Source organism: Dipodomys merriami, unplaced genomic scaffold (assembly GCF_024711535.1).
Source record: "Dipodomys merriami isolate MVZ:Mamm:240054 unplaced genomic scaffold, mDipMer1.0.p SCAF_15, whole genome shotgun sequence".
Classification (NCBI taxonomy): domain Eukaryota; kingdom Metazoa; phylum Chordata; class Mammalia; order Rodentia; family Heteromyidae; genus Dipodomys; species Dipodomys merriami.
In genome coordinates this window covers 20,364,178-20,391,531 of record NW_027202826.1, presented here as the reverse complement: position 1 = coordinate 20,391,531, position 27,354 = coordinate 20,364,178, and the positions used below count along the sequence as shown (strand labels likewise).

The following is a 27,354-nucleotide window of genomic DNA, read 5'->3' as shown; positions in this document are numbered from 1 at the left end:
TACAATCCCAGCATGCACTGCTGAGTGCCTGACTTGCTTCTGCACAAAGATCTAAGTCTGCTTCTCCTGCGGAGACCTGAGGACACCATTACTCTCTTCTCCAAAGTAAGATTTCCTGGTAGTTTGTTTTCCCAAAACTTTGGACTGGGGCAAACGGATGCTTAATGTTTAATGTTTAAGATGTTATTTGTTCTGCACTTTATTTCAAGATCAGTGTTAGCAGTTAGATGACGTAACAGGTCTTGGTTTGGATTTTTTCACAAGTCTTTCAGAGTAGCCAGAGGAAAAGTAGTTTAGCAGTATCTGTGCTAGGTAAACATTTGTCTTTCTGGTTCATGAAAATATTTATAGAGTTCCTGAAAATGTTGTGCTGATGTCTCTTTCACTGGAACATTTTGGGGGAAAATATTTAAAGGAAGAAAGTCAACATGTTTAGTGTCCCTACTGAATTTACTAAGAATTGGCTTAAAAATGTCATTTCTAGTCATCTTTGCACAAATTTACCCAAAGAAATCTCTTGGTTTGAGAATACAGTGTATCTGTGCTGCTCCCAGAAAACAAATGATCAGCTCAAAGGAGGCTTTCAAAGTGTGCCAATGGGGTGCTTTGTGCTTCCACAGATTCTCAGCAGATGCAACTGGGCTAGTCATCAATTCTTTTTACTGGCACTGGGGCTTGAATTCAGAGCCAGGGTGCATTTTCTAGGCTTTTTCACTCAAGGCTGTCTCTCTACCACTTGATCCATACATACCTCCATTTCTAGCTGTTGGCTGGCTAATTGCAGATAAGAGTCCCACAGAGTTTTCTGCCCAGCCTGGCTTTGAACCTTGTTCCTTATAGCTCAGCCTTCTGAGCAGCTAGGGTTACAGGTGTGAGCCATTGACATTGGCTGGGTCATCAATTCTTGAAGAAAGTGTTGACCTATGCCCTTACAGGAGCATGAGTCCCTGTCACCAGTGCAGGTACTATAACAACCACTCTTCATAGGTCACACTCAGTACTGGGGGAGGGCAAAGACAATAGGAGTGGTTCTCTAAAATATAAGTTGAACTTCCTTCTTAACGGTTACCATGTTTGAAGTGAAATTTTGGGTAAGAGGAAAAAAAAAACACCTCAAATTGTTTGTATCAGACAATGTAGAAGCTAGTTCCTTGGGGAGCGTGTGCTTGCTAGGCAGGAGCTCTACCACTTGAGCCAATCCCCGCAACACTTTCTGCTCTGCTGTATTTTCCAGGGTCTTTAGATTATTGCCCAAGATGGCCTCTCAGCTTTGATCCTCCCATCTCTGCCTCCTGTATCGCTGGGTTTAGAGATGTACCGCACTGCGCTTTAACTCGTTCTTAGTATTATTGTGTCCTGAGGGAAGTAGACTCCAAGGTAGATGTACGTAGGAATGGATTGTATTGGGGGGAAATGCTGGGGTGGGAGGAAATGCAGATGAAACTAGGTAAAGCTGGGAGAGCCATCAGCTTGTGAGGGAGAGAGGAGGAGCCTGGCTGGAAGCAGCTTCCTGCCTGTTGTGCAGTCGGTCTCACAGGGTGGCCAGAGACTTCCACAAGAGTCAGCCCTGGAGCTGCTGCGGCTGCCTTCGTCTCAGAATGGCCCTAGAACAAACTCCACCTCATAAGCAGTCATCTCCACTAGTCCAAGGCTTTGAGGTGCAGGCTCTGGTGCATGAAACGGGAACTGAGAGCTCTGCGAGGAGTGCAGCCGCAGACTTCAGCAGATGGCCTGGTGGGAAGCCCGACTGCAAAACGCACGGGAACACAGTCCCTCAGCTGAGCCTCACTGGTGCCCAGACTCACCTGTGAAACACGTCTCACATGTGGAGCAAGTGGTGGAGGGTTGGAAGGACTGGTGCACTGGGTATATGAAAAAGAAAGAGAGAGAACCTGAGGGGGGGGAGAGGAAGGGAGGGAAGGAAGGAAGGAAGGAAGGAAGGAAGGAAGGAAGGAAGGAAAGAAGGAAGGGAGGAAAGGAGGGAGGGAGGGAGGAAGGAAGGAAGGAAAGGAAAGGAAAAGGAAGGAAAGGAAAGGAAAAGAAAGGAAAGGGAGGGAGGGAGGGAGGGAGGGAAGCAGGGAGGGAGGGAGGATTTTCATGGCTGAAGAGAACAGAGATAAGTTTAAGAAAAAAGCATCAGACTCAAGCCTGAAGGCAAGGCTCCTTTTCCTTTATCCCACAGTTGAGTGGCAGTGACTGAAGGCTACTCGTGTGCTGCCAGAAGGTTCACTGAATACCCTTCTCACTCACTCCAGACTCCCCTGCTTTTCATTTTATTTTCTTGTGTCAGTTCTAGGGCTTGAACTCAGGGCCTGGGCACTGTCCCTTAGCTTTTATTTTGCTCAAAGCTGGTACTCTACCACTTGAGACACCACTCCACTTCTGACTTTCTGGGTGGTTAATTGGGGAGAGGAGTCTCAGGGCTTTCCTTCCCAAACCTGGATCTTCAGAGAGCAGTATCCTGAGAAACTAGCGTTAGGGCTGTGAGCTACTAGTGCCCAGCCTGCTTTTCATTTCCTAATGGGTGGAAAGCAAGATTCTCAAGTTGCTCTCCTCCTACAGAGATGAGGATCTGAGGGCGTCCTTGAATGGAAAACTGGAAGGCCATGGCTTTGCTCCCTCCTTGCTTTTTTCCTGAAGTATGGACATGACTGTGTTGGGCCTAAGCAACTTTGTGAATGGTGGTGAAGCTGAAGAGACAAGAATGGCAGAGCAGAGCAGAGCAGAGCAGAGCAGAGCAGGGCCTATGCTGATGTCGTTTGATGCTCGCATTGCCAGCTCATTATTGTATAGTCTAAGCCTTTGTGGATAGCTCATGCACTCTGAATTTTCCCAATGTCAGATTTTCTCAGTCCTCCCTTTTAGAAATTACTGCTACTAGGCACTGGTGACTCCCAGCATGCATTGATGAGCACCTGACTTGCATCTGCATAAAGATCTCCAATGTGTTACTGAGATTCTGTACATCCTAGCTACTCAGGAGGCTGTGATCTGAGGATCTAGATTTGAAACTAGCAGGGGCAGATAAACCCATGAGATTCTACTCTCCAATTAACTACCAAAATGCCAGAAGTCGATATTTGACTTAAGTAGTGGAGCATCAGTCAGAATAAAGGCTGAAGGACAGCACAAGCCCTGAGTTCAAGATCTGATACTGTAAAGATAAATAAATAATTAGTGATTCTATGGATTAAAGTGTTGCTGCTGCCTGTGTAAACTTTAAAAGAGAAACAGGAACAATGTCGGGTGGACGAGAAGTTAATTTGAAGCCAGGCTCCAGTGGCTCATGCCTGTAATCCTAGCTACCAGGAGGCTGACATGTGAGGATCATGGATCAAATCCAGGCAGGGCAAGAAAGTGGACTTTTTTTTTTAATTGTCTTTGAGACTCTTATCTCCAATAAATTACCAAAAAAAGCTGGGATGGCACTGTGGCTCAAGTGATAGAGCACCAGCCTTGAGCCAAAAAGCTCAAGGACAGCATCTAGGCCCTGTCTTCAAGTGCCAGTACCGACAAAAAAAAAAAAAAAAAAAGTGAATTTGAGACCTGGCTCTGACACTGGTGGTCTCTGTGACCTTGAGCAGGAAGGGTCCTCATCTGGGACATGATTTGATCTTTTTTTCATGCCTATTGTTCAATTAATCTTTGAGGCCAGCCATGAAATCTTTTCAAAGGCCGAGAAAAACTGATGATGCAAAACTCAACAATAGCTGATAGAAGAGAAAGCAAGAAGCAGCCCCAGCAGTAAGGACTCATGAGGCCCTGGTGGTGTTTTCTGGCCTGAGAGGGAGGGCAAGGCGGTGGGGACTCTGTATGTGCTCTTCCATCAGCAGAGGCTGGCAAGAACGAGGAGGGTGAAGTCCAAAGTCAGCCTCCAGTCAGCACTTCAGTGGCTTCCACTACAAGCTGTTGATAATTATACAGGTCTCTAGACATTGGCACAGTGAGACAAAGGATGATATGCACAGGAGCAGACCACAGCGGCTCAACAGCTATGTGCATATAATCATATAAAGTCATATTTTATGAAATGAACTCCAAGAAATGGAAATCAGAGATTATTTTTGCTGCTGCTGTTTTTGGTTGTCTTTTCCTTTTGTCCTATTCGTTCATTTGTCTTTGGGAGGGTAAGGGGGGAGCACAGAAATGGAGAGACAAAGGATGAACAAATACAGCAGTTGTGCTCACTAGACACCATGTAGAAAAATGAACTGTACAACTTGTGGGTGGGGATGGGAGGGAAAAACTGGGAGAGAGCAAGGGAAGGGGTGTCATTGTCCAAAAAGAAATGTACTCGATATCTGACTTAGGTAACTGGAACCCCTCTGTACATCCCCTCTTTTCTTTTTTTGTGTGTGTCAGTTATGGGGCCTGAACTCTGGGCCTGGGTGCTGTCCCTCAGCTCTTCAGCTCAAGGCTAACACTGTACCACTTAAGCCACAGTGCCACTTTTGGCTTTTTTTGCTTATGTGGTGCTGAGGAATCATTTGAGCCACAGTACCACTTTTGGCGCTTTTTTTTGCTTGTGTGGTGCTGAGGAATCGAACCCAGGGCCTCATGCATGCAAGGCAAGCATTCTACCACTGAGCCACCTTCCCAGCCCCATCTTCACATTCTTAAAGGAGCCTGTTGAGCTGTTCATTCCAGATGTTGACACCAGCACCAGATGGTATTCTAGTTACAGTGTTAAGTGTTAACTGTGCATGTCTTTAGATTCACGTGCAGGTCCCCTCATGGGTCGACTAGATGGAAAAGTTATCATCCTGACTGCGGCTGCTCAGGGGATTGGCCAGGCAGCTGCCTTAGTAAGTTCCTGTCTCTTCTTACTCATTTTGGAAAGGAGTAAATTATGTAGGCTGATGTCATGGTTTTCTCAATTCAGCACCTCCTTTTCTCTCTCTTTTCTTTTTTTTCGGAGGGGGGGGGTCCGGTCGTGGGGCCTGAACTCTGGGCCTGGGCACTGTCCCTCAGCTCTTCAGCTCAAGGCTAGAGCTCTACCACTTGAACCACAGCACCACTTCAGGCTTTTTCTGCTTATGTGGTGCTGAGGAATCAAACCCAGGGCCTCGTGCATGCAAGGCAAGCACTCTACCACTAAGCCACCTTCCCAACCCCTCTCCCTCCTTGTAGATGCTGGGGTTGAACCCAGGGCTTCAAACATGCTAAGTGTATGCTCTTACCCCTCAACATACTTCTGTTGTCTTCAGTTACAAAGGAAAAACTGCTGTTCCTGATGCAGATGAAGGAATGAATGGCTCACATGGTGTTCTGTGACATCCCAGATAACCTTTGGCTCTCAGTAACACATGTTTCTGCCCCAGTTTCTCTGCCCCATAATACATTTATTGTAGAGGCCTTCAAAAGGATACGTAGCTTTCTGGAATGAGGTCAGCTCAGAAGGAGAACTGACTTCAATTTCTCCCACCTCTTGCCCCCACTTAAGTTAGTAAAACATCTGAAAATAATGGCAGCACATTTGTAGAAGTAGAAAATGACCTATCTTTCTCTTGTCTGAAGTTAGTCATCTGTGCACAGATGAAATCTGGACTCCCCTTCCAAAATAGTAGTGTTTTGAGATGTTCAAACCAGAGTTATTTGTTTCTTTATTTATTGGTGACAGGACTGGGGTTTGAACTCCAAGTTTGGACACTGTCTTTTAGCTGTTTGGCTCAAGGCTGGTGTCCTACCACTTGAGCCACAAGCTACACTTCCAGCATGTTGGTGATTCATTGGAGATAAGATCTTCACAGACTCTTCTGCCCTGGCTGACTTCAAACTGTATCTTTAGATGGCAGCCTCCTGAATAGCTAGGATTACAGGCATGATCACAGGCACTTGACTACATTCAAGTTTTCAAAAACACTGTTTTGTGTGATATTAAAGGGACAAAGATGTCAAGCACAATATATGCCATGTTCTAAAAAAAAAGTGATACAAGGAATAATCACAGGAGGAAGGGAGATGTGAGCACAGAGTGTATGAAATTCCACCTACTTTGTACAATTACAATGAAAATAAGGTAAAAGAGAGAGACCAAATGATTTCCATTCGTGACAGCCGTTTACTCATTTACACAAAGGGCTTGTTTGTGTCTGCAGGCTTTTGCTAAAGAAGGAGCCAAAGTCATAGCAACAGATATCAATGAGGCCAAACTTCAGGAGCTGGAAAAGTACCCAGGTAAGCAGCTGGGCAGCCTGACCCGGGGGTCAGAGTCTGCAGCGTATTAGAAAGGAGTGATACTCACGTGCTGAAAGAAAACCCTCTACCCGCTCAGCAGCACAGACCTGCTTTGCTTACTTTTGGACTCTTTGATATTAAATCTATGATTCTGGGAGCTCACAACAGACAAAAATAGGTGTGCTTAAATGTCTGAGAAATATAAGAGATGTATTATCAAAATTGCATTGGACAATTTGTGGAGGGATTTAGTTTCTAGTTACAAAGTCATGAGTGAAAATATCAGCTGTTCTGTTAACTATTAATGGGAGAGGGTTTATGTTTGGCTTTGTGTTTATGCATGCTTGTCCTGGGACTTGAACTCAGGGCACTGTCCCTGAGCTTTTCTGATCAAAGGCATCTTATTGCTCTACCACTTGACCCACAGCTCCACTTCTTTAATGAGATCTTTCATTCCTATCTTTCTGTTCCTTCCTTCAATAGTAACATATTATGCATTGCACATGTATTCATAGATGTTCTAATAGTCATATCTCAAGGTAAAATACAGGTGGAAATTAATTTAAATAATATATTTATATAATGCAGTATATATGACATCTCAACATGTATTCAATATTAAAAATTATGAATGGAATGGATTTTTTTTCTTTTTATTTGTTTTATTTATTTTTTTAGATAGGATCTTACTTTATAGCCATAGCTAGCCTGAATTTACTATTCTCCATTCTCTGCCTCCTGAGTGCTAGAATTACAGCTACTCACCACCACGCCTAGAACTTATAGATGGCATTGTTGTGGATTTGTTTTGAGTTGTTTGGGGTTTTTCATTGTAGTTTTAGCATTGTGGAACCCAGGACTTGCTAAGTGCTCTACCACGGAGCCACACTCCCAGCTCTAGCTCAGTGGATGATTTTGTTTTGATGATTTTTTTTTTTTGGGTCCGGTTGTGGGGCCTGAACTCTGGGCCTGGGCGCTGTCCCTCAGCTCTTCAGCTCAAAGCTAGTGCTCTACCACTTGAGCCACAGCGCCACTTCTGGTTTTTTTCTTATGTGGTGCTGAGGAATCGAACCCAGGGCCTCGAGCATGCAAGGCAAGTGCTCTACCACTGAGCCACCTTCCCAGCCCCTGATGATTTTTTTTTGCCAGAAGTAGAACTTGAACTCAGGACCATGAACTTGCTAAACAACTTCCCAGACACATCCCCAGCCTCTTTCTGATTTAATTATTTTTTTTCCAGATAGGGTCTTCTGATTTTGCCTAGGGCTGGTCTCAAGACTTTTACCTACCTCGTATGCCTCCTTTTGTGAAATTATTACCCCAGTCAAGCTAATTAACAAATCCCCTCACTTCCTGTAGTCATCTGTGTGCGTGTGTTGAGAATACTTAAAAGCTGCAGTTAGCTCATTGCAAGTGTCAGATGCAACATATATTAACCATAGCTCATCATGCTCTACAATGGATCTTCAAACCTATACATAAGGACAAGATTGCACCCTGTGACTTTCGTCTCCAAATTTTCCTAAGTCTCTGAATTGAGGTATATTTTGACACTACTGTACTTTTCAGTCAAGGCTAGCAATAGGTTTGTTTTGGTTTTACTTTTGCTTTATCAGTGCTGGTCCTGGGCTTGAACTCAGGGCCCAGGTATTGTCCCTGAGCTCTTTTGCTAAAGGCTAACATTCTACCACTTCAGTCATAGCTCCACTTCCAGATTCTATTTTATTTTATTTTATTTTATTTTATTTTTTTGTCAGTCGTGGGGCTTGAACTCTGGGCCTGATCATTGTCCCTGAGCTCTTCAGCTCAAGGCGAGAACTCCACCACTTGACCTACAGCATCACTTCCAGTTTTCTGGTCATTTATTGGAGATAAGAGTCTCACAAACTTTCCTGCTTGGGCTGGCTTTTGAACCATGATCCTCAGATCTCAGCCTCCTGAGTAGCTAGGATTACAGGCCTGAGCCACCAGCGCCTCGCTGACTTCCAGGTTTTTTTTAAGTGGTTAATTGGAGATAAGAGTCTTATGGACTTTGAATCCTGATTCTCACATCTCAACTTCCTGAGTGGCTAGAATTACAGGTGTGAGCCACTGGCACCCAGCTTGCTAGCTGTGTTTTAAATGCTCACCTGCCCCTTATGGTTGAGCTAAGGCCTGAAGCCACACACCACACTGAAATCACACACCACGATGGGAAACCTGTGATTTGCCAGGTCATTTAGGGGCCCCACCATGTCCCACACCACACTGAACGTCACTACAGCACAGAGGACTTCAACTGCAGTGAAAGAAATCAGCCCTGAAAGAAATCAGAGCAAAGCAAAAAAACCTGCTTGAAAGTTACCTGGCCGGCAAAGTGGAACAGGTTACATGGTCAAGAAAGCTTTAGTCCCTTCAGTGAACCAAAAAATTTAGAATATATTGAATTACAATTCCAAGAAATTGAAGGAAAGTTATTCTACTGGAAAATCACTAAGGAAAGAAGTCTTTCTAAAATAAAATTTCAGCAGGGTGCTAGTGGCTCATGTCTGTAATCCTAGCTACCCAGTAGACTGAGATCTGAGGATTGAGGTTCAAAGCCAGCTCAAGAAAAAAAGACTATGTGACTCTAATCTCCAGTTCACCAGAATAAACCAGAAGTAGAGCTGTGGCTTAAATGGTAGAGCACCAGTCTTGAACAAAATGTTTAAGAGACAGTGCCCGTGGGCCCTGAGTTCAAGGCCCTGTACTGGCACGCGCGCGTATGCGCGCGCACACACACACACACACACACACACACACACACACAAATCTACAAGATGTAAAAACCCTAAAGATAGTCTGCAGTGTTAAACAGCCCGGCTAGATTTCATGTTCTCCATATGATGAATCTCAAAAACAACTAAATCTTCAAAAGGAAATATGTTTTTATAGCTATAATAGTGTCTTTTATTCTTTAGGTATTCAAATCCGTGTGCTGGATGTCACAAAAAAGAAACAAATTGACCAGTTTGCCAGTGAAGTTGAAAGAGTTGATGTTCTCTTTAATGTTGCTGGGTAATTTATGACATTTAATTTCTCTTTACTTCAGAAAGTTTTCTATGACTTTGTTAAGCGAACTTGAGGGCTTGGAAGGTGGCTCAGTGGTAGAGTGCTTGTCTTGCATGCATGAGGCCCTGGGTTCAATTCCTCAACACCACATAAGCAGGAGAAGCCAGAAGTGGCACTGTGGCTCAAGTGGTAGAGTATTAGCCTTGAGCTGAAGAGCTGAGGGACAGCGCCCAGGCCCAGAGTTCAGGCCCCACGACCAACCAGGTGGAAAAAAAAAAAAAAAAAGAACTTTGAGCCAGGTGCCAGTAACTCATGCCTGCAATTCTAGCTACTCAGGAAGCTAAGATCTGAGGATCAAGGTTTGAAGCCAACCCAGGAAGTCTATCAGACTCTTAGCTCCAATTAACTAGCAAAAAGCCAGAAATGGAGCTTTGGTTCAAGAGGTAGAGTGTCAATTGTGAGCAAAAAAGCTAAAGGCAAACACAAAGCCCTGAATTCAAGCCTCATAACTTTGATACTATGGTAAAGTTATTCATTGTGGAGCATGGCATTGAGACATAAGGCTAGATAAGTGAAACAGCAAAAAGGTTGACAGAAACTTGAGGTCTAAAGGTAGTCAATGTCTACAGAAGACACTGGGTATTGACCCAAGTTGGCTCATGTGCTCCACCATATGGAAACCCAAGCAAAGCAAGGCCTTCTGATTCTGTTTCATAATCTGAATATCTATAGAGATGACAAAACCATCAAAGCTAGCCTGTATCCTCTATTAAATTGTCTGCAGAGAAGAAGATATAAAAATATAGCATGTGCTTCTGGACATTCTGATTGTAGCAACCAACTGTACTTAATAAAAACCCAGTGTTTAGAAAGCTTGCTGGTAAAGCCGGACGCTGGTAGCTCATGCCTATAATCCTAGCTACTCAGGAGGCTGAGATCTGAGGATCACAGTTCAAAGCCAGCCTGGGCAGGAAAAAGTCTGTGCAAACTCTTACCTCCTATAAAGCACCAGAAAACAGAAAGTGTCACTATGAACACTTTGGGGCTAGTTATTTGTCATTTTGATTTTCATAGACATGGCCACTTGATGGCAGTGTTGCTCTTGAAAATAGTCATTTGCTGACAGCTTTTAATGACATTGAAGTATATAGAGCTGCCTACATTTGACCACCCCAAACTCAAGCCTTCTTTTTTTCTTCTTTTTGTAAAAAAAATTATTATCTATAAGTAGTTGTACAAAGAAATTGCTGTTCACCAAAGCAGTTTATGAATACAGTGTATCTTGAACAATGCCACCCCTTCCAACATTCCCTCCCATTCCTCTCAACCCACCCCTTCCCTCATTCTCCTTAATGTTTAGGGTATATATTGAATTTTTTGCCATTTAACACAGCAGTTTACATACACAATGCATGTTGATATGTTCACATCTTAAACCTTTTTAAAGAAAAAAAAAAGAATGATGCTGAGTAGGGTACTGGTGGCTCACACCTATAATCCTAGCTACTCAGGAGGCTGAGATCTGAGGATCATGGTTCAAAACCAGGCTAGGTAGGAAAGTCTGTGAGACTTATTTCCAATAAACCACTCAGAAAACCAGAAGTGGCACTGTGGCTCAAGTGGTAGAGTGCTTGCCTTGAGCTGAAGAGCTGAGGGACAGCGCCCAAGTCCAGAGTTCAAGGCCCACGACTGACAAAAACAAAAACAAAAAAAAAAAGAATGCTGCTGTTTTCAGATAACAGATGGTCTCACTTAAGTTGCGATGTTATTAACATAATATGCTAAGTGCTACTATGTTTGAACTAGTGAGTCTTGGTGAAGAAAAGAGACAAATGCTGCCGGGCGCTGTGGCTCACGCCTGTAATCCTAGCTACTCAGGAGGCTGAGATCTGAGGATCGCAGTTCAAAGCCAGCCCGGGCAGGAAAGACCGTGAGACTCCTATCTGCAATAAACTACCAGAAAACCGGAAGTGGCGCTATAGCTCAAGTGGTAGAGCGCTCGCCTTAAGCTGAAGAGCTGAGGGACAGCGCTCAGGCCCAGAGTTCAAGCCCAATGACCGACAAAAAATAAAAATAAAAAAAGAGACAAATGCCCTCAGTCAATAGATAGAATCATAAATAGATTAAAAATAATAATAAGGGGTTTTTGTAATGGTGCTGGTGCTGGTATTGAACCCAGGGCTTCATGCATGCTAGGCAAGAACTTTCCACTCCATTGTATCAGCAGCCCTTGAATGGCATTTTGTTGACTCCTGTCCAATGCCTCTTCCAGGTTTGTCCATCATGGGACCATCCTGGACTGCGAGGAAATGGACTGGGATTTCTCCATGAATCTCAATGTGCGCAGCATGTACCTGATGATCAAGGCATTTCTTCCTAAAGTAAGACCCCTGCCACCACCACCACCACCAGAATGAGAGCAGTAGGCACTGGGAAAGGAGGCCGCATGCGTGGAGAGACGGGCTGACAGAACACACTCCATTGCTGAGCATCCAGATCAAGGCATTTCATGATCATTCACTTAATCTTCCAGTTCTTAACTCATGAGAAATAGAAGCATTTCTGTGTGTCAGGCTCCATGCTGGGCACACAAGACTCTTTAGTGAAATTCAACAAAGCCTTTCTATAAGGAGTTGCCCGTACTGAGGGGGTAGCAGAGATGATGCGTAATCAAATCAACCTATCATATGTAGGGTGGTTTAGGCACCATGAAGACAAAGAGGAAAGTTGTCAGTGGTACCCTCCTGAAGATCACTGCTAAGTGAGGTTTCTGGGAGGTCCAGGAGAGAAGTAAGGAATAAACACAAAGGCGAGGGACCCATCAGAGTGAACAGCACTAAGATACACAAGCTGGGTGCCAGGAATTCCCACCGAGTCAGGGCACTGGGATCTGAGGATCCCTGTTTGAAGCCAGCCCAGGCAGGAAAGTCTGGGAGACTCTTATTTCCAGTTAACTAGTATAAAGCTAGAAGTAGGGCTATGGTTCAAGTGGTAGAGCACCAAGCCTTGAGTGAAAAAGCTAAGGGACAGTGCCCAGGTTCAGAGTTCAAGCCTCAGTACTGGACACACACACACACACACACACACACACACACACACACACACACACATAAATGAAATAATCCTCTGAAGAGGGCACTGCTTTATCACAATCACTGACTACACAGAGGGTAAAACTGCAAGATCAGGTGAGTTGTCCATGTTCCTAAAACTAACAAGTGGTTACAACCGAAATTTGAAGCCTGGAATTTCAGCCTTTCCTGTAGACTAGAGAAGGGAAGGATGGCGGGGTCTTGTGGGTCAGCCTCCGTGGAAATCTCCAGCCTTCACACAGGTCATTAGTATTTTCACTTCTGTTTTCAAGCAAGCATCATGCGTCTGTCAGAATGCTGCTGGAGGAGAGTAGGGAATGGAGGAAAGAAGGCAGCCACCCTTGACTTTGACTTAGCTTTCAAACTAGTAGCTACGGGGCAAGGAAAGAAAGCGAATGGCTGAGTTCAGAACCAGCTCAGCTGAAGGTCGTAAGCTGAGCTTCAGTGAAATGCAGGAGACATTTGTTCCTCCAACTCAGAGGCTCGGCTGATGATTGTGAATGTTGTCTAACCCAGGACAGGTAAAGAGCACAGCAAGGCTGACACTGTGCTCGGAACATTTAACCAAATGTGAAGAAGAATCCAGGAGAGGGGCAAGGGATGTGGCTTAGTGGTAAAGTGTTTGCCTAGCATGCATAAAATTCTGAGTTCGATTCCTCAGTACCACCACATCAACAAAAGTGGTGCTGTGGCTCAAGTGGTAGAGTGCTAGCCTTGAGTACAGAGAGGCTCCAAGACAGGACCCAAGCCCTAGTTCCAGCCCCAAGACTGGCAAAAATAATATTATAAAAATAAATAAATTCAATAGAGGCACAAAATGAAAAAAAACAAACAAGCAAAGAAGAACCCAGGAGAACGTGAACAGGAAAATTAGAGACATTGGCTGAGAGTAAAGAAAATTTTTAAGGCTTATTTAATACCTCAAAAGGATCTATGAATAAACCTCCAGAACGTTGAGCTAGCAAAAGTTATCTTTTTGGTTGTACAGAGTTTATTTTTCAGATCTGTGATATGAGACTTAGATGCATTTTTAAAGACAGATACTTAGCCCAGGATTTGAGGCAGAAAAGAAACCAGGGAAGAAGGAAGAGTTTCATTCCCAGAGGATAGAATGCTACATGTGTATGAAACTCATTTGCAAAAGGAGCTACAACAAATCCAAAGGCTATAAATTCTAGTTAAATAAGTAGGTATGGGATCCAAAGGAGCTTTTCCAATATGCAAATGCCAACTTGTAAATTAGCACATTTATCTTTTTAAGACGCAAGAGATCTGAATGACTTGGATATAAAACCAGAATAATTCAGTGCAACTTGTTCAGTGACCATGATCACTGGTACATGCTGTGATTCTAACCCTTGGGAGGTTGAAACAAGAAGATCACATGTTCAAGGCCAACCTGGGCTAAATAGGGGCAGGGGAAAAACAGGACGAAGCAAGCAAAGTGACCCTGGCCAGCTCAAGTCTTCATCTGAAACACTAACATCAGAGAAGTCTCCAGACAGAGTCTGAGAAGTGGTGTTTGCCCCCTCTAGTGTCTATTCCTTCTGCTGGAAAATGAGGGTAGATTAGTATAGATTGCAGCATCTTTTCCAGGCCTGACTGTCCAGGCTCTTTTGGGTCATGAAGTGTGACGCACAAACACCAGCATAGAATTTTCCAGGGGAAGTTATGATTTGGAGTCCATATATATCTGACAGGAAAGGTGACCAACACCTAGGAACACTTGCAGAAAATGTTCATTCCTGGACAGATGCACCCCACACCACTCTGAGACTGTAAGATGAGCTAAAAGGCAGAGAACCGATTGGAACATACCATAAGGAGAGGCCAGTGCAGACACCAAGGCCCACTAGAATAGATCAGTGAGGGCAAAGATTTAATGTCTTTATTATTTGCTTGCTTTTTCCTCTTATGGTATGTTAGAGGAGTCACTAGGACATAGAGATGCTCAACAAACATTTGCTAAACAACTAATGAATCAAGATTATCAATCCAGGTGAAGGGTAAACCTTGAACTTGGAGAGTTCAGTGGACAAGATATGCCAAAAGTTAAGAGCTGAGCTCTGGCCAGTTGGGACAGAATGGCTAGATCAGACTAAGATGCAGCTACAAGGACTTGTCTAGCATAGACTACAAGGACCCTACTCTTGAATTTCTAGTCGGTCAGTTGCAATCCCCGTCTATACCATGCCGCAGCTGCTGTGGCATAGGAAGGGACATGGCAGTGGGTACCAAGTTGGTGGTGTAAGGAAGACAGTCTGGATGGGGCGAGGACTCTGGGCTCTAGAATCTTGGTTGAGGTGAATCTTGGTTAATTAGATAATCCAATGGTAGGGAAAGGACTAGCCTCTTCAGGATACTGTGAGACTCTGCCTGGACAATTATTGACTTTCAGAAGACTGGAGATGGAGCCTACAGAATAAACAGGTCATCTTTATACAGTAAATGGAATTGGATGCATTCTCTATGTCAATTGTGTTCATGCCTAATGTGAATGAGGGGGAAAAAAACAAGTCTAAGGCTTTGTTTTCAACAGCATTTTATACTACTAGCATTCTGGTTCCCCTTCTGAAATCTTCATCCCATCATAATCCCCTTGTTCTGAGAGCTTCTTCCTTGGGTTCTTTTTTTTTTTTTTTGTCAGTTGTGAGGCTTGAACTCTTGGCCTGGGTACTGTCTCTCAGCTCTTCAGCTCAAGGCTAGTGCTCACCAGTTGAGCCACAGCATCACATCCAGTTTTCTGGTGGTTTATTGGAGATAAGAGTCTCAGAGACTTTCCTGCCCGGGCCAGCTTTGAACCCCGATCCTCAGATCTCAGCCTCCTGAGTAGCTAGGCTTCCTTAGGTTCTTTACACAGCCTCGAAGAAGATCCCTCCACCTAGATTTCTTGTCTTTACTTAGGTTTTATCACCAACATACGCCAGGTTTTCTTCTTTTGTCTAATTTTCATTCCATTCCCCAGGCAGTTATTTTAACTCCTCCAGCCCCTGAATTCCACTATCTTCATCTTATTCCACCTCATCATTCTCAGTGATTTCACTGAGAATTTAGTGCCCAACACCTAAGGACTCATACAGCCTCCTGCTTCTGAGCCTCAGAGACCCCGGGGTGTTCATGCCTTGGTACGTGTGGTATCATGGAAGCAAGAATTCATGTGACTGCTGATCAAGTATATGTTCATTTGATCCTCAGATCTCACACTCCCAAGAAGCTGGGATTATAGGCATGAGCCACTAGCACCCCGCAGTACCCTTGTGCTACACCTTTTTCTTTTAATTTTCTAAAGAGCACTCTCTAACTTTCAAAATTCAGCCCTCAAACCTTCCGGTCAGAATCTCCTCCTGAGTGTCTCCTAGCTTCCTGCCCTACCCATCCCTGAGGTCCTTGGAGGCCTCTACTGCTTCTGGATGCTTCTGTCAGCTCCTCCATCAGACTAGCAGCTCCTTGTTCTCAGCGTTAGGTCATTCATCTTTGAATCTCCTGACCCTTGCCAATGCCTGGCCACACTAAGTAGTCAATAAATATTAGAAATAGTCTGGGAGCTGGGAGCTCACACCTATAATCCTAGCTACTCAGGAGACTGAGGTCTGAGGATCAGGATCCAAAGCCAGCCCAGTCAGGAAAGTCCTCCTGAGACTTTTATCTCCTTAATCACCAGAAAAACAGAAGTAGCTCAGAGTAGTAGAGCAGTAGCTTTAAACAAAAGAGCTGAGGGACAGAGTCCAGGTCTGGACTTCAACTCCCATGACTGACAAAAAAGAAGGAGGAGGAGGAAGAGGAGGAGAGGAAGAAGAGGAGGTGAAGGAAGAGGAGGAAGAGGAGGTAGAAGAAGATGAGGAGGTGGAGGAAGAGGAGAAAGAGGAAGAGGAGGAAGAGGAGGAGGAGGAGGAGAAGAAGAAAAGAGGAAGGAATCTCCCACATCTGGAATACATAGTGACAATCAACATTCGTACACATTCTATTTAGCTCTGAATTTCTTTTCTTGGTCTTGCTGATGCTCTTGCACTATGGGAAGGTGGTAGCACCCTTCAGAAATGCCACTTATGCCATAGTTCCCAGCAATGCCCAGGTAAGGGGATCACGGGTAAGAGTCCTTAATGAAGCTCAACATTATTAGGATAAAATTGGTTCTGCAAACCAGTAAGTAAATGCATGTATTTTCAAGAAGTAGGATTGGGGACACACTGGGTGGAATTGTTTGCCTGTGTTTTGTTTCGGCAGATGCTGGCTCAGAAGTCAGGCAACATTATCAACATGTCCTCCATCGCCTCCAGCATCAAAGGTAGGAATGCCTTCACCAGCATTGCGATGCTCACATGTGCCTTGCTGGGCTGTGGGCTTGGAGAAGGAGCGTAGACGCTATCATTAAACCCACATAGAGCTTCAAAACGCCTCTCTTAAAAAGTCAGCTTTAAGTTCCTTAACCATCAGACCCATTGTCATAGACCGATGCCAGTCGTAACTTTTTTTTTTAATTTACGTGACATTTTAAACATAACTTATGTGTTCTTGGCCTTCCCTTTCATTCTCTCTAATGAATATGGAAATGAACCTGATTTAAGGGGAAAAGCACTTACCACCAAATTATCCAAAATAATGTAAGGAACAGGTACTGCATGTTTCTACCCCCCAAAAAAATTCATGGTTCCAAAGTGGGGGGAAAGGTGGGCCGATTCCGTTTTCTGGGGGAAAACCAGGGGTTTGCACCAAATACTGTAGCAATACACGGGGGGCACTCTGCCTGTAGGGTGAAGAATGCTCACAAAGACAGTTCACCAAGATCCTGAGTGAGAGGTTCAGTCAAAGGGCAGAGATGACCCAACAAACAGGATGACCGGGAGATAGTGCCACAGCCCGACACCCATGGATTTGTAGGCCTCAAATGAAATCGCTGCTGTTGAGAGGACATTTTTCATTTGCAAAGACACACAGGAGGGCATGTAAAGTACCAGGGCCTCTTCTTTGATTGTGCAGGTAGATCCCAAAAGAAAATACTATATTTCCTGTTCAGTTCTGATGGTGACAAGCAGATTACGGCTGTCAGTGTAGCATCTCAACCTTTGAGAGTATGCTAATATTATTAGCTAATATTATTGGATTATGCTAATATGATTTCCCTAGATTCAGAAACTGAGCCTCTTGATAGAGAAAACTTGATGTCAATGTGGTGGAGGTGTTTTTTTTTTTCTTTTTTCTTGTTTGGTGCATCTGTGTGGTAGTGTCTGTATGTGTAGTGTGTGTTGTGTATGTGGCGTATGTTTGTGTGTATGGTGTTATGTGTGTATGTGTAGTGTATGTAGGTGTACGTATGGGTGTGTATGTATGTGTGTGCGTGCTGATACTGGGACTTGAACTCAGGACCTCAACACTATCCTTTAGCTTTTTTTGCTCAAGACTGACACTCTATCACTTGAGCCAAAGCTCCACCTCTGGCTTTTTGCTAGATAACTGGTGATAAGAGTCTTATATGAAGCCGGGCGCTGATGGCTCACGCCTGTAATCCTAGCTACTCAGGAGGCTGAGATCTGAGGATCGAGGTTCAAAGCCAGCCCGGGCAGGAGAGACCGTGAGACTCCTATCTCCAATAAACCACCAGAAAACCGGAAGTGGTGCTGTAGCTCAAGTGGTAGAGTGCTCGCCTTGAGCTGAAGAGCTGAGGGACAGTGCCCAGGCCCAGAGTTCAAGCCCCACGACTGACAAAAAAAAAAAAAAAAGAGTCTTATATGATTTTTTTTCTCCCCAGGCTGTCTTCGAACCACAAGCCTCATATTTCAGCTCCTGAATAGTTTAGCTAGGATTACAGGCATGAGCCATAGGCGACCATCAATGTCTATGTTTTTCCTTTAAAGCAGAGCAGACTGGTAGAAATCTTAGACGTGGTCAGTAGGGAACCTACTTGTGTTCCCTTACAAAGGGGACGCTTTCTAATTGCTACCATTGACCCTTGCTTGCCCCAGGAGTGGTGAATCGGTGTGTGTACAGCACAAGCAAGGCAGCCGTGATTGGCCTCACAAAATCAGTAGCTGCAGACTTCATCCAGCAGGGTATCCGGTGCAACTGTGTGTGCCCAGGTGAGTCAGGTGCCAGAGCTGCCCTTCCCGACGTGCTTTGCCTCTGTGAGCAACAGCTACCCATACTTGTCTACCATGTGAAACTGTATCCTCTAACCTGGACACGCTCAAAAGATAGTCCCTGGCCTCCTGAGACAGCACTCCAGTGATGGCTTGGGAGGATCTTCGGCTGCAGTTAAGAAGGATTGAAAATGCACAGCGTGAGGGACAGTTCAGAAGCCAGTGGCTCAGAGACAAAGCCTGCTGGAGTTTGGTGTTTTGAAAGGAGACCAGGGTGATCTCACGAGAAAGGTGTGCTGTTTAACTATAATTGCAGCACTTGAGAGGCTGGGACAGAACAACTAAAAGTTTGAGAACAACATGGGCTACATAGTAAGTCATTGTTAAAACAGGAAGGAAGGAAGGAAGGAAGGAAGGAAGGAAGGAAGGAAGGAAGGAAGGAAGGAAGAGGAGGAAAAAAGAAAAGAGAAAAAGGGGAAACTATGCCCATAGGACATCAGGGAGAAAGTAAAGGGACTCTCAGAACTCCAGGATCTGTAGTTCTGTAAGGCTCCTGGGTAACCTCATAAACCAAACAGAGAATGAACCTCTCTTTACTCTGTCAATAGAGTCATCAAACTATGGCTTGCTGGCTAAATTTGGTCTACCAGGTGTTATAATGAAAATGTTTTGTATAGGAAGAGCAGGCACACTTCCTTGGCTTGTGCATTGGCAATGACCATTTTTACACTACAAAGAAAAGTCACAGTTGAGCTGCTGCTACAGCTCAGCTGGAGCTCAAAGCCAATCATGTTTGCTCTCAAATTCTCTCAAAAAGAAGTGTGGGGGGCTGGGAAGGTGGCTCAGTGGTAGAGCGCTTGCCTTGCATGCATGAGGCCCTTGGTTCGATTCCTCAGCACCACATAAGCAGAAAAAGCCAGAAGTGGCGCTGTGGCTCAAGTGGTAGAGCGCTAGCCTTGAGCTGAAGAGCTGAGGGGCAGCGCCCAGACCCAGAGTTCAAGCCCCACAACCGACAAAAAAAAAAAAAAAGAAGTGTGGGGAGCTGGACACTGGTGGCTCATGCCTGTAACCCTAACTATTCAGGAGGCTGAGATCTAAGAATCATGGTTCAAAACCAGCCCAGACAGGAAAGTCCGTGAGACTCTTATCTCCAATAAATCACCAGAAAACTGGAAGTGGCACTGTGGCTCAAGTGGTAGAGCGCTTGCCTTGAGCTGAAGAGCTGAGAGACAGTGCCCGGGCCCAGGGTTCAAGCCCCACAACTGACCAAAAAAAAAAGTGTGGGGGCCCTTCCAGTAAAGGAAGGAAGGAAAGGAGAATTTTCCTATCCTTCAAAACTGGGTGTGGTGCATTTTCTTGGTAGCCATGAGAGCATGTTAAATAAGTAGACCTCATTTATCTGGTTCTACCAACCCAACATAAATACTCAGAGCCTGATAAGGATTATTAATGTCCCCTAAAAGATACCACATGTCTCAGATTAAGGTTTTCTAGTAGTTCACAGCTGAAGAAGTGTTTTTGAATTACCTGAGAGACATTTCCACACCTAAAGGGCTTGCCAGAAACTGCAGGAACAGAGGGAAGAAAAGCTGCCATTTATAATCCTGGGTTGCAAACCCCTGCCATACAGAGAAGAAACTAGTTAAGTACCCATTAGCCACAGGATGACAGACAATGACATGCTCTGCTTCCATTTGCTTAGAGTGGAATGTAGACATTGGCACTATGAAGAAGACAGGAGAGGGGCGGGGAATGTGGCTTAGTGGTAGACTGCTTGCCTAGCATGCATGAAGCCCTGGGATCCATTCCTCAGTCCCACATACACAGAAAAAGCTAGAATGGGGGCTGTGGCTCAAGTGGTAGAGTGCTAGCCTTGAACAAAAGCAGATCAGGGACAGTGCCCAGGCCCTAAGTTCAAGCCCCAGGACAGAAAGATTTCACTGGGTTGCAGTACATGACATGATGATTTGGAAAATATGACTTTAGCCACCTCCAAAGGACTCATGAGATTGGAAACTATGTTATCAAACACTTAGGGACAAGGAAGTAGCTGTGATTCACTGAGTCTACCATGAAAGGAAACACAGGGGGGTCCGCATGTGTGCAGTATGCAGCTGGATGCAAGTCTAGCAGTCTCACCCTTCCAACCAGATGCCCTAGCTGATGACTGTGTGTCAGGCTGTGCCATGGGCATGGCAGAAGGCATTGACACCACAATTCATCTGAGGCATGACTTTCTTCTGCAGTTCATTTCATAGCTGTTAGTAAGTGTTAGGTCTCAGGGCCAGACTTGTGGGGTACCCCTGGTCAGGTCTCCCACTTACTGCATCACACTGAATAAAGAAGCAAACATGGCCAGATACCAATGGCTCATGCCTCGCATGCTAGCTGCTCAGGAGGCTGAGATTGGAGGATCATGGTTCGAAGCCAGCAGGGGCAGGAAAGTCTGTGAGACTTTTATCTCCTATTAATCACAGAAAAAGCCAGAAGTGGTGCTGTGGCTCAAGTGGTAAGAGCACTAGCCTTGAGCAAAAAGGAGCCTAGGGATAGTGTCCAAACCCAGAGTTCAAGCTCCCCCACCCCCCAGGACCCAGGGGAAAGGAGAGTGAGAAAGAGAGAGAGCCAGAGCCAGATAGACAGAGCCAGAGACATGGTGAAGGGCAGAGAGAGAGGAAATATATTCTATTGCTTGTAGTGGAACAAGGCAAAATAAGTACTTCCAGTCATCTCAGCCACATTCAGATTACAGATATGAGCTTCAGGTCTAAATAGACAAGAAGAATTTGGGGCAGAGGGCAAATGATAGGTAAGAAGCAGTCATGGCCACAGTCTGAGCTGGTTGATAATTATAGAGGAGAAATTGTTCTGGCTGTCATCTCTGGAGGAGAGCAATCTGGTGGTGATAAACAAGTTATTGTTGCCTGGTGGGCGGTCTGCCCTGAGGAGCCTCTGATGTTCCCTTCCTTCAAAGGAGACAGATTCCTCCATTCCTCTTTGTAAAGATAGTACGGGTCAGTTTTGGTCCTTTTTAGATAACAAGATGATGGGGGGAGGTGGAAGTTCACAAGAAAGAACACAGACAGAAAACAGACAGAAATGCCAGGCTTTTTTCCTGCTTTTAGTCACTTCGTGGGCTCACATAAGGAGTGGTACTTTTCAGTAAACGTAGCTTTAAGCACCTGTTGCCATCCCAGCCTTACGTAAGATGTGGTATTCACTTACCTCAATAGGAGCAAGCTCTTAATGGCCATAGGGTTTAGGAGACACTGTCAGTGGGAGCTTAAGGTGCTGGCATTGAGGACTTAAGGAAAATTCTGGAAAGTGAATAAGATGGGGCCTTTGGACTGCAGGAATGTGAAGCTAGAAAATTTTCCTAATAAAGTAGGTGATCTAGTAGGAGAGGGGAGGGTAAGTGGAGAGAAGGAAGGAGGGTGAAGATGCCCAAAATGCTTTATGTATATTTGTGAAAATGGACCAGTGGAGTTGTTGACATTGGTTTGGGAAGAAGGGAGGGGACCCTGGAGGGTGACTGGTTAGAAGGTGAGTCTGATCAAGGCACATTGTACACCAATATAGACATGTCTGCATGCACCTCCTTTACACAACTCATTGATGCTAACAGAAATGTGGGGAGGGGAATCAAAGGGAAAAATGATCATAACAATGTTATTCAAGAAGTTATAAGCCGGGGTTGGGAAGGTGGCTCAGTGGTAGAGTACTTGCCTTGCATGCATGAGGCCCTAGGTTTGATTCCTCAGCACCACATAAGCAGAAAAAGCTGGAAGTGGCAATGTGGCTCAAGTTGTAGAGCACTAGCCTTGAGCTGAAGAGCTGAGGGACAGCACCCAGGCCCAGAGTTCAGGCCCCACGACCGGACTCGAAAAATAAATAAATAATTAAAAAAAGAAGTTATAAGCCTATTAAATAAGAAATCAGGCAGGCAGAAATGAAATTGTCATTTTGAGTGAAAGGAAAAGGATTTTACTGATTGTTGTATCATATGGAAAGGAAGTTTAAAGTTTAATTATATAGATATATAGATATATAGATATATAGATATACACACAGAGAGAGAGAGAGAGAGAGAGAGAGAGAGAGAGAGAGAGAGAGAGAGAGAGAGAGAGAGAGAGATTCCCCCACAAGTAACCAAGCTGTATGTCCACTTTTGTTTTAGGAACAGTTGACACTCCATCTTTGCAAGAAAGAATACAAGCCAGAGAAAATCCTGAAGAGGTATGTATATGGTTTTAAATGTATTCTTCCCTTTTGGCTGAAAGAATTGCCCTTTTTCTTCCCTAGAACAGACTGATTCTTAGAGACAGGAAATATACTGGTGGTGGCCAAGGCCTGGAATGGGGGAAGATTCAAATTATTGTGTAGTAATTATAACTTTTGTGTGTATGAGTGTGTGTGTGTTTTGTGTGTGTGTGTGTGTGTGTGTGTGTGTGTGTGTGTGTGTGTGTGTGTGTGTGTGTGTGGTGTGGTGTGTATGTGTGTGAACTGAGGATTGAACTCCAGACCTCCTCTTGATCTTTTTTTTGTTGGGCATGGGGCTTGAACTCAGGGCCTGGGCACTGTCTTTTTTTTTTTTTTTGTCAGTTGTGGGGCCTGAATTCTGGGCCTGGGCACTGTCCCTCAGCTCTTCAGTTCAAGGCTAGCACTCTACCACTCGGGCCACATTGCCACTTCCAGCTTTTTCTGCTTATGTGATGTGGAGGAATAGAACCCAGGGCCTCATGCATGCAAGGCAAGCATTCTACCACTGAGCCACCTTCCCAGCCTGCACTGTCTCTTTTGTTCAAGGCTAGTACTCTACCACTTTGAGCCACAGTGCCACTTCCAGTTTTCCGATGGGTAATTGGAGATAAGAGTCTCACAGGTACTTTTCTGCCCCAGCTGGCTTCAAACCACAATCCTCAGATCTCAGCCTCCAGAGTAGCTAGGATTACAGGTGTGAGCCATCAGCACCCAGCCTTCCTCTTAATCTTGCTTAGCCATACCTCAACTTCCATTTTTTACTGATGAATTGGAGATTAAGAGTCTTGAAGATTTATGTCTTTGAGGAGTATAAGCATGAACCACCAATGCATAGATTTGTTTCATCTTTCCAAGAGCTCTAGAGGTAGATGGTGGTGAAGTGGCACACATGTGCATATACTTAACACGACAGAGCTGGACACTGAAATTTCTATGTTAAATGTATTTTAATGTTAAACGTGTTTCATGACAACTGTTTAATCTATGTGTTGGGATTAACAGGCATGTTCCATCATGTCACCCAATTAAAAAAAAAAGACCACAATCCTTCTTTCATATCACATATCATCTTTCTGCCATATCACAATATCTGTGGCTGTTGGTTTTCCAGTCATAGCAACCTGACTGCTGACGTGAGGAAGGAAAGCCAAGGGTCCCTCCGTGGCTTCCTCTTACCTTTGACACTTGAGGAGGCTATTGGAAAGCATACATCTTCCCACATCACTCACCTCTCCGTGGTCTCTGTTCACAGGCGCTGAACGATTTTCTGAAGAGACAAAAGACAGGAAGATTTGCGACCGCTGAGGAAGTGGCCCTGCTCTGCGTGTATCTGGCTTCAGATGAAGTGAGCACTGTTCTCCCAGAGTTCACTAGCCTCACACACCTGCGCAGTGGCTTGCCTAGCAGTGAAGTAGCATGGTAGAGTCTCGGCCACATACACACTAAAATGCTGCATTTATAAGGCAGGCATAACTTCCCATTTAATTCCAATTTATTCAAAGGCCACTTGGGATCTGAGCCACTGATTCTTCTTTATTCAACTTTACATGTCACAAAATCTTACAGCAAATGAAATGGAAGGTAGAAAAAAAGCATGAAAGTGCTCAATTTCCTGTTTCTTATCTTTTGTGTGTGTGTGTGTGTGTGTGTATATGTGTGGAAATGCTGGTACTGGGGCTTGAACTCAAGGCTCAGGTACTGTCCCTGAGTTGTTTTTGCTCAAGGATAGCACTCTACCACTTGAGCCACAGAAATCAGAATTGGAGATAAGAATTCCAAACTGTTTTTGAACTGGGAGCCTTAGATCTCAGACTCCTGAGTAGCTAGGATAATAGATATGAGACACCGGCACTAGGCAAAGTATTCAGTTTTCTCAAAGACAGTTGCTTTCAAATTTTAAAACCAGTGAAATGCTGATTAAATGTAAGTCAAACATATGAAGATCTATGAGGTGAGAGTTTCAGTGAAATAGAAAGGGTTAACCAGCTAGACTATACATGTTCACAGTTCACTTGCAGTATCTTTAATTTTACTGGAGACTTGTCTGGGAGAATTCCACTGGCTATGTTTTTCATACTTGTTTGTCTTCAGGTGTGAAAATTCCTAGTTCTGTCTCTTCTGCTTTGCATCTGTTTAGTAATCAATTGCTTCTGTAATGACCTCTGTGTGTGTGTGTGTGTGTGTGTGTGTGTGTGTGTGTGTGTGTGTGTGTGTGTGTGTGTGTGTGTGTGTGTGTGTGTATTATACTCAAGGTTAGTGCCCTACCATTTGACCCACAGCTCCACCTCCAGCTTTTTGGTGGTTAACTGGAGATGAGAGTCTCATTCACTTTTCTGCCTGGGCATGATCCTCAGATTTCAGCCTCCTGAGTAGCTCGGATTATACAAGTGAGACATCAGTGCCTGTCTTATTGTCTATTTTTAAATGACACACAGCTGAGAAAACAAAAACTAACACAAGATGGAGAGGATAAAAGTATCCTCTTCTGCATCATGTGGTTGAATGTCACATAAATTACATAACAAGGAACTTTTATGAATGGAAAGAGAAGAGGACAGCAGGTAGGGAGTAGGTTGAAGAGGAGCTATGGGACTTGCCAGTTATTTTGCCTTAAAACAACTTGGTGCAGACCAAATAATTTGGTGAAGATGACAAACAGAAGGATTGAAATATGTGGGTGACAGAGAAGTCACCATTTCTCTTAATATTAGCCATACTTGTTATATCCAGGGAGAATGCTAGTTAGGCTTGGTGAACCTATCTTCAGAGGAGCTCATTTGATTTGAAAGTATTGCTGATAAATTGAATGGCCCTTCAGAGACAAATGTGCAAATACTCTGTCTTGAAATGTGAAACAAAAAGGTCTTTGGCACTTTAGCAGGGAAAAGAACACTTCATATTAAATCTCAGCCTGCTTTTTAAAGAATTTGGGGAAGGTAGGCTTACTACCTCATTTTCCTAATTTATATAATCAGTTTTTAACATACTGAAGTTTTAAGTTTTCTCTGCTCAAACTATGATGTCTTTCCTTCGGCCCCCTCTTTTCCTTCATGATTTAAAACTCAGTTTAAAATCAAGAACACAAATTAAGAGGCGTATCCATTTTAAATTACCAGGACCCTTTCAGTTTTAGGTCTTGGAAAATGAGATGTTTTACAAGCATAATATCAATGATTATTTTTAATTTAGTTTTATATAGATTTGCTTATCTAGAACTTGTATAGAATAGGATTTCATAGTTTAATAAATTACATAACTCATGTAAAATTTTAAGACAGTGTATTTGATACAACTATTTTTATTGTTGGGTTTTTCCTTTTTTTTTCCCCTGCAGGTCTTGAGGCTTGAACTCAGGGCCTGGATACTATCAGTGTACATTTTTGCTCAAGGCTAACACTCTACCACTTGAGCCACAGATCTACTTCAAGCATTTTTGGTAGTTGGAGATATAAGTCTCTAGTGACTTTCCTGCTCCAGCAGGAAAGATCTTCAGATCTCAGCTTCTTAAGTAGCTAGGTTTACAAGTGTGAGCTACCAGTGCCCAGATACACTGTTTGTTTGTTTGTTTGTTTGTTTAACTGTTTGGTGATCACCATGGCCACTTAGTTACTGACCCATTTACATTTTAAAGGGTTTTTCTTTTCTTTTCTTGTTGTTGTTGAAAAGTTTTCAGTGTCTTGAAACTCAGCTAGTTTTTTAACTGTCCTGAGCTTCAGGATGAAAATATGCTATGGGAGCACTTTCTTCTAATTTGGGACATGGCTATAGGCCACTACTGCTTAGTTTTATGAGTCTGAAACCAAACACCCATCTGACTCTGCCCAGAGCGAGATGTGTATGGGCATGCCCGCCAGAGGCCCTGCACGATCACACGAACAGCAGGCAGTTCTAAAGCATTCACAGGGGAATTCAATTTTTCTTAAATTCAGTTTATAAGTAGGGGCTCCTTATTCATATGAGAACCAATTGGTTATTCATCTAGGCCGTAATTACTTTTGAAAACACAGCCTGTGTCCTGCGTGGTTAATTGTGTCACCTTGTGCTTGTCACTGCAGTCGGCCTACGTCACCGGCAACCCTGTGGTCATCGATGGAGGCTGGAGCTTGTGACTTCAAACCCACAGCAGAGCAGCGTCTCAAGAAAACCACCCCACAGCTCTCTCCCAATGAAGGCAAGACCTTCCCAATGACAGTTCCCAAGAGCCTGGTTCTTTGAACAGATTCTGTCTTTCTAATCTCTCCTGAAATGATTACGTAAAATCCAATTAAAAATATTGAACTTGTTGAAAAGAATCTTTTTTTTTCTGTTTTTTGGGTTTGTTTTTTTTTTTTTACTGCCTACTCTATGGATGTTTTTATTCTAAACTAGGATAGCCAGCTTACCTTTGGTTTTACTTTACTGCATTATGAAATAAGGAAGTTAGGCTAAGTGATTTGGGTGGCTTTTGCATAGCGTTATCAAAATGGTGCAGCGCCTTTATCTAGTGAATTAGTGTAACAATGACGTGTCTGTGACTATCACAGCATCCTGGTGCCAGAAGTGGAGCTGTGGCTTAAGTGGTAGATTGCTGGCATGGAGTGAATAAAACAAGGGAAAGTTCCCAGGCCCTGAGTTCAAGCCCCAGGACTGGCACACATGCACATGCGTGTGCACACACACACACACACACACACACACACACACACACACATATTGAATATTATAGTATAATTTTATTCTGTGAG

At 44.0% G+C, this 27,354-nt stretch overlaps 1 protein-coding gene across 2 annotated transcripts; it reads left to right on the top strand.

Moving 5' to 3' along the window:
- On the top strand, positions 1 to 26,916 carry Bdh2 (3-hydroxybutyrate dehydrogenase 2). Of its 2 annotated transcripts, XM_070022376.1 has the most exons (10): positions 1 to 105; positions 4,714 to 4,805; positions 6,099 to 6,177; positions 9,117 to 9,213; positions 11,480 to 11,588; positions 16,524 to 16,584; positions 18,260 to 18,373; positions 22,548 to 22,606; positions 23,883 to 23,975; positions 26,686 to 26,916. In XM_070022376.1, the coding sequence occupies exons 2-10, from the start codon at positions 4,734 to 4,736 to the stop codon at positions 26,737 to 26,739; spliced, it is 738 nt and encodes a 245-aa protein (XP_069878477.1). In that variant the 5' UTR covers positions 1 to 105; positions 4,714 to 4,733; the 3' UTR covers positions 26,740 to 26,916. The 2 variants fall into 2 exon arrangements, with proteins under 2 accessions (XP_069878477.1, XP_069878476.1); XM_070022375.1 differs by lacking the exon at positions 1 to 105 and having other exon boundaries at positions 4,704 to 4,805.
- Positions 26,917 to 27,354: the final 438 nt, after the last annotated feature.

Coding starts and splice junctions, on each gene's coding strand:
- Bdh2 (XM_070022375.1), top strand. CDS start 4,704: ATGTCTTTAGATTCACGTGCAGGTCCCCTCATGGGTCGACTAGATGGA. Junction 9,214..11,479: donor GTTCTCTTTAATGTTGCTGG/GTAATTTATGAC, acceptor TGCCTCTTCCAG/GTTTGTCCATCATGGGACCA. Junction 11,589..16,523: donor TCAAGGCATTTCTTCCTAAA/GTAAGACCCCTG, acceptor TTGTTTCGGCAG/ATGCTGGCTCAGAAGTCAGG.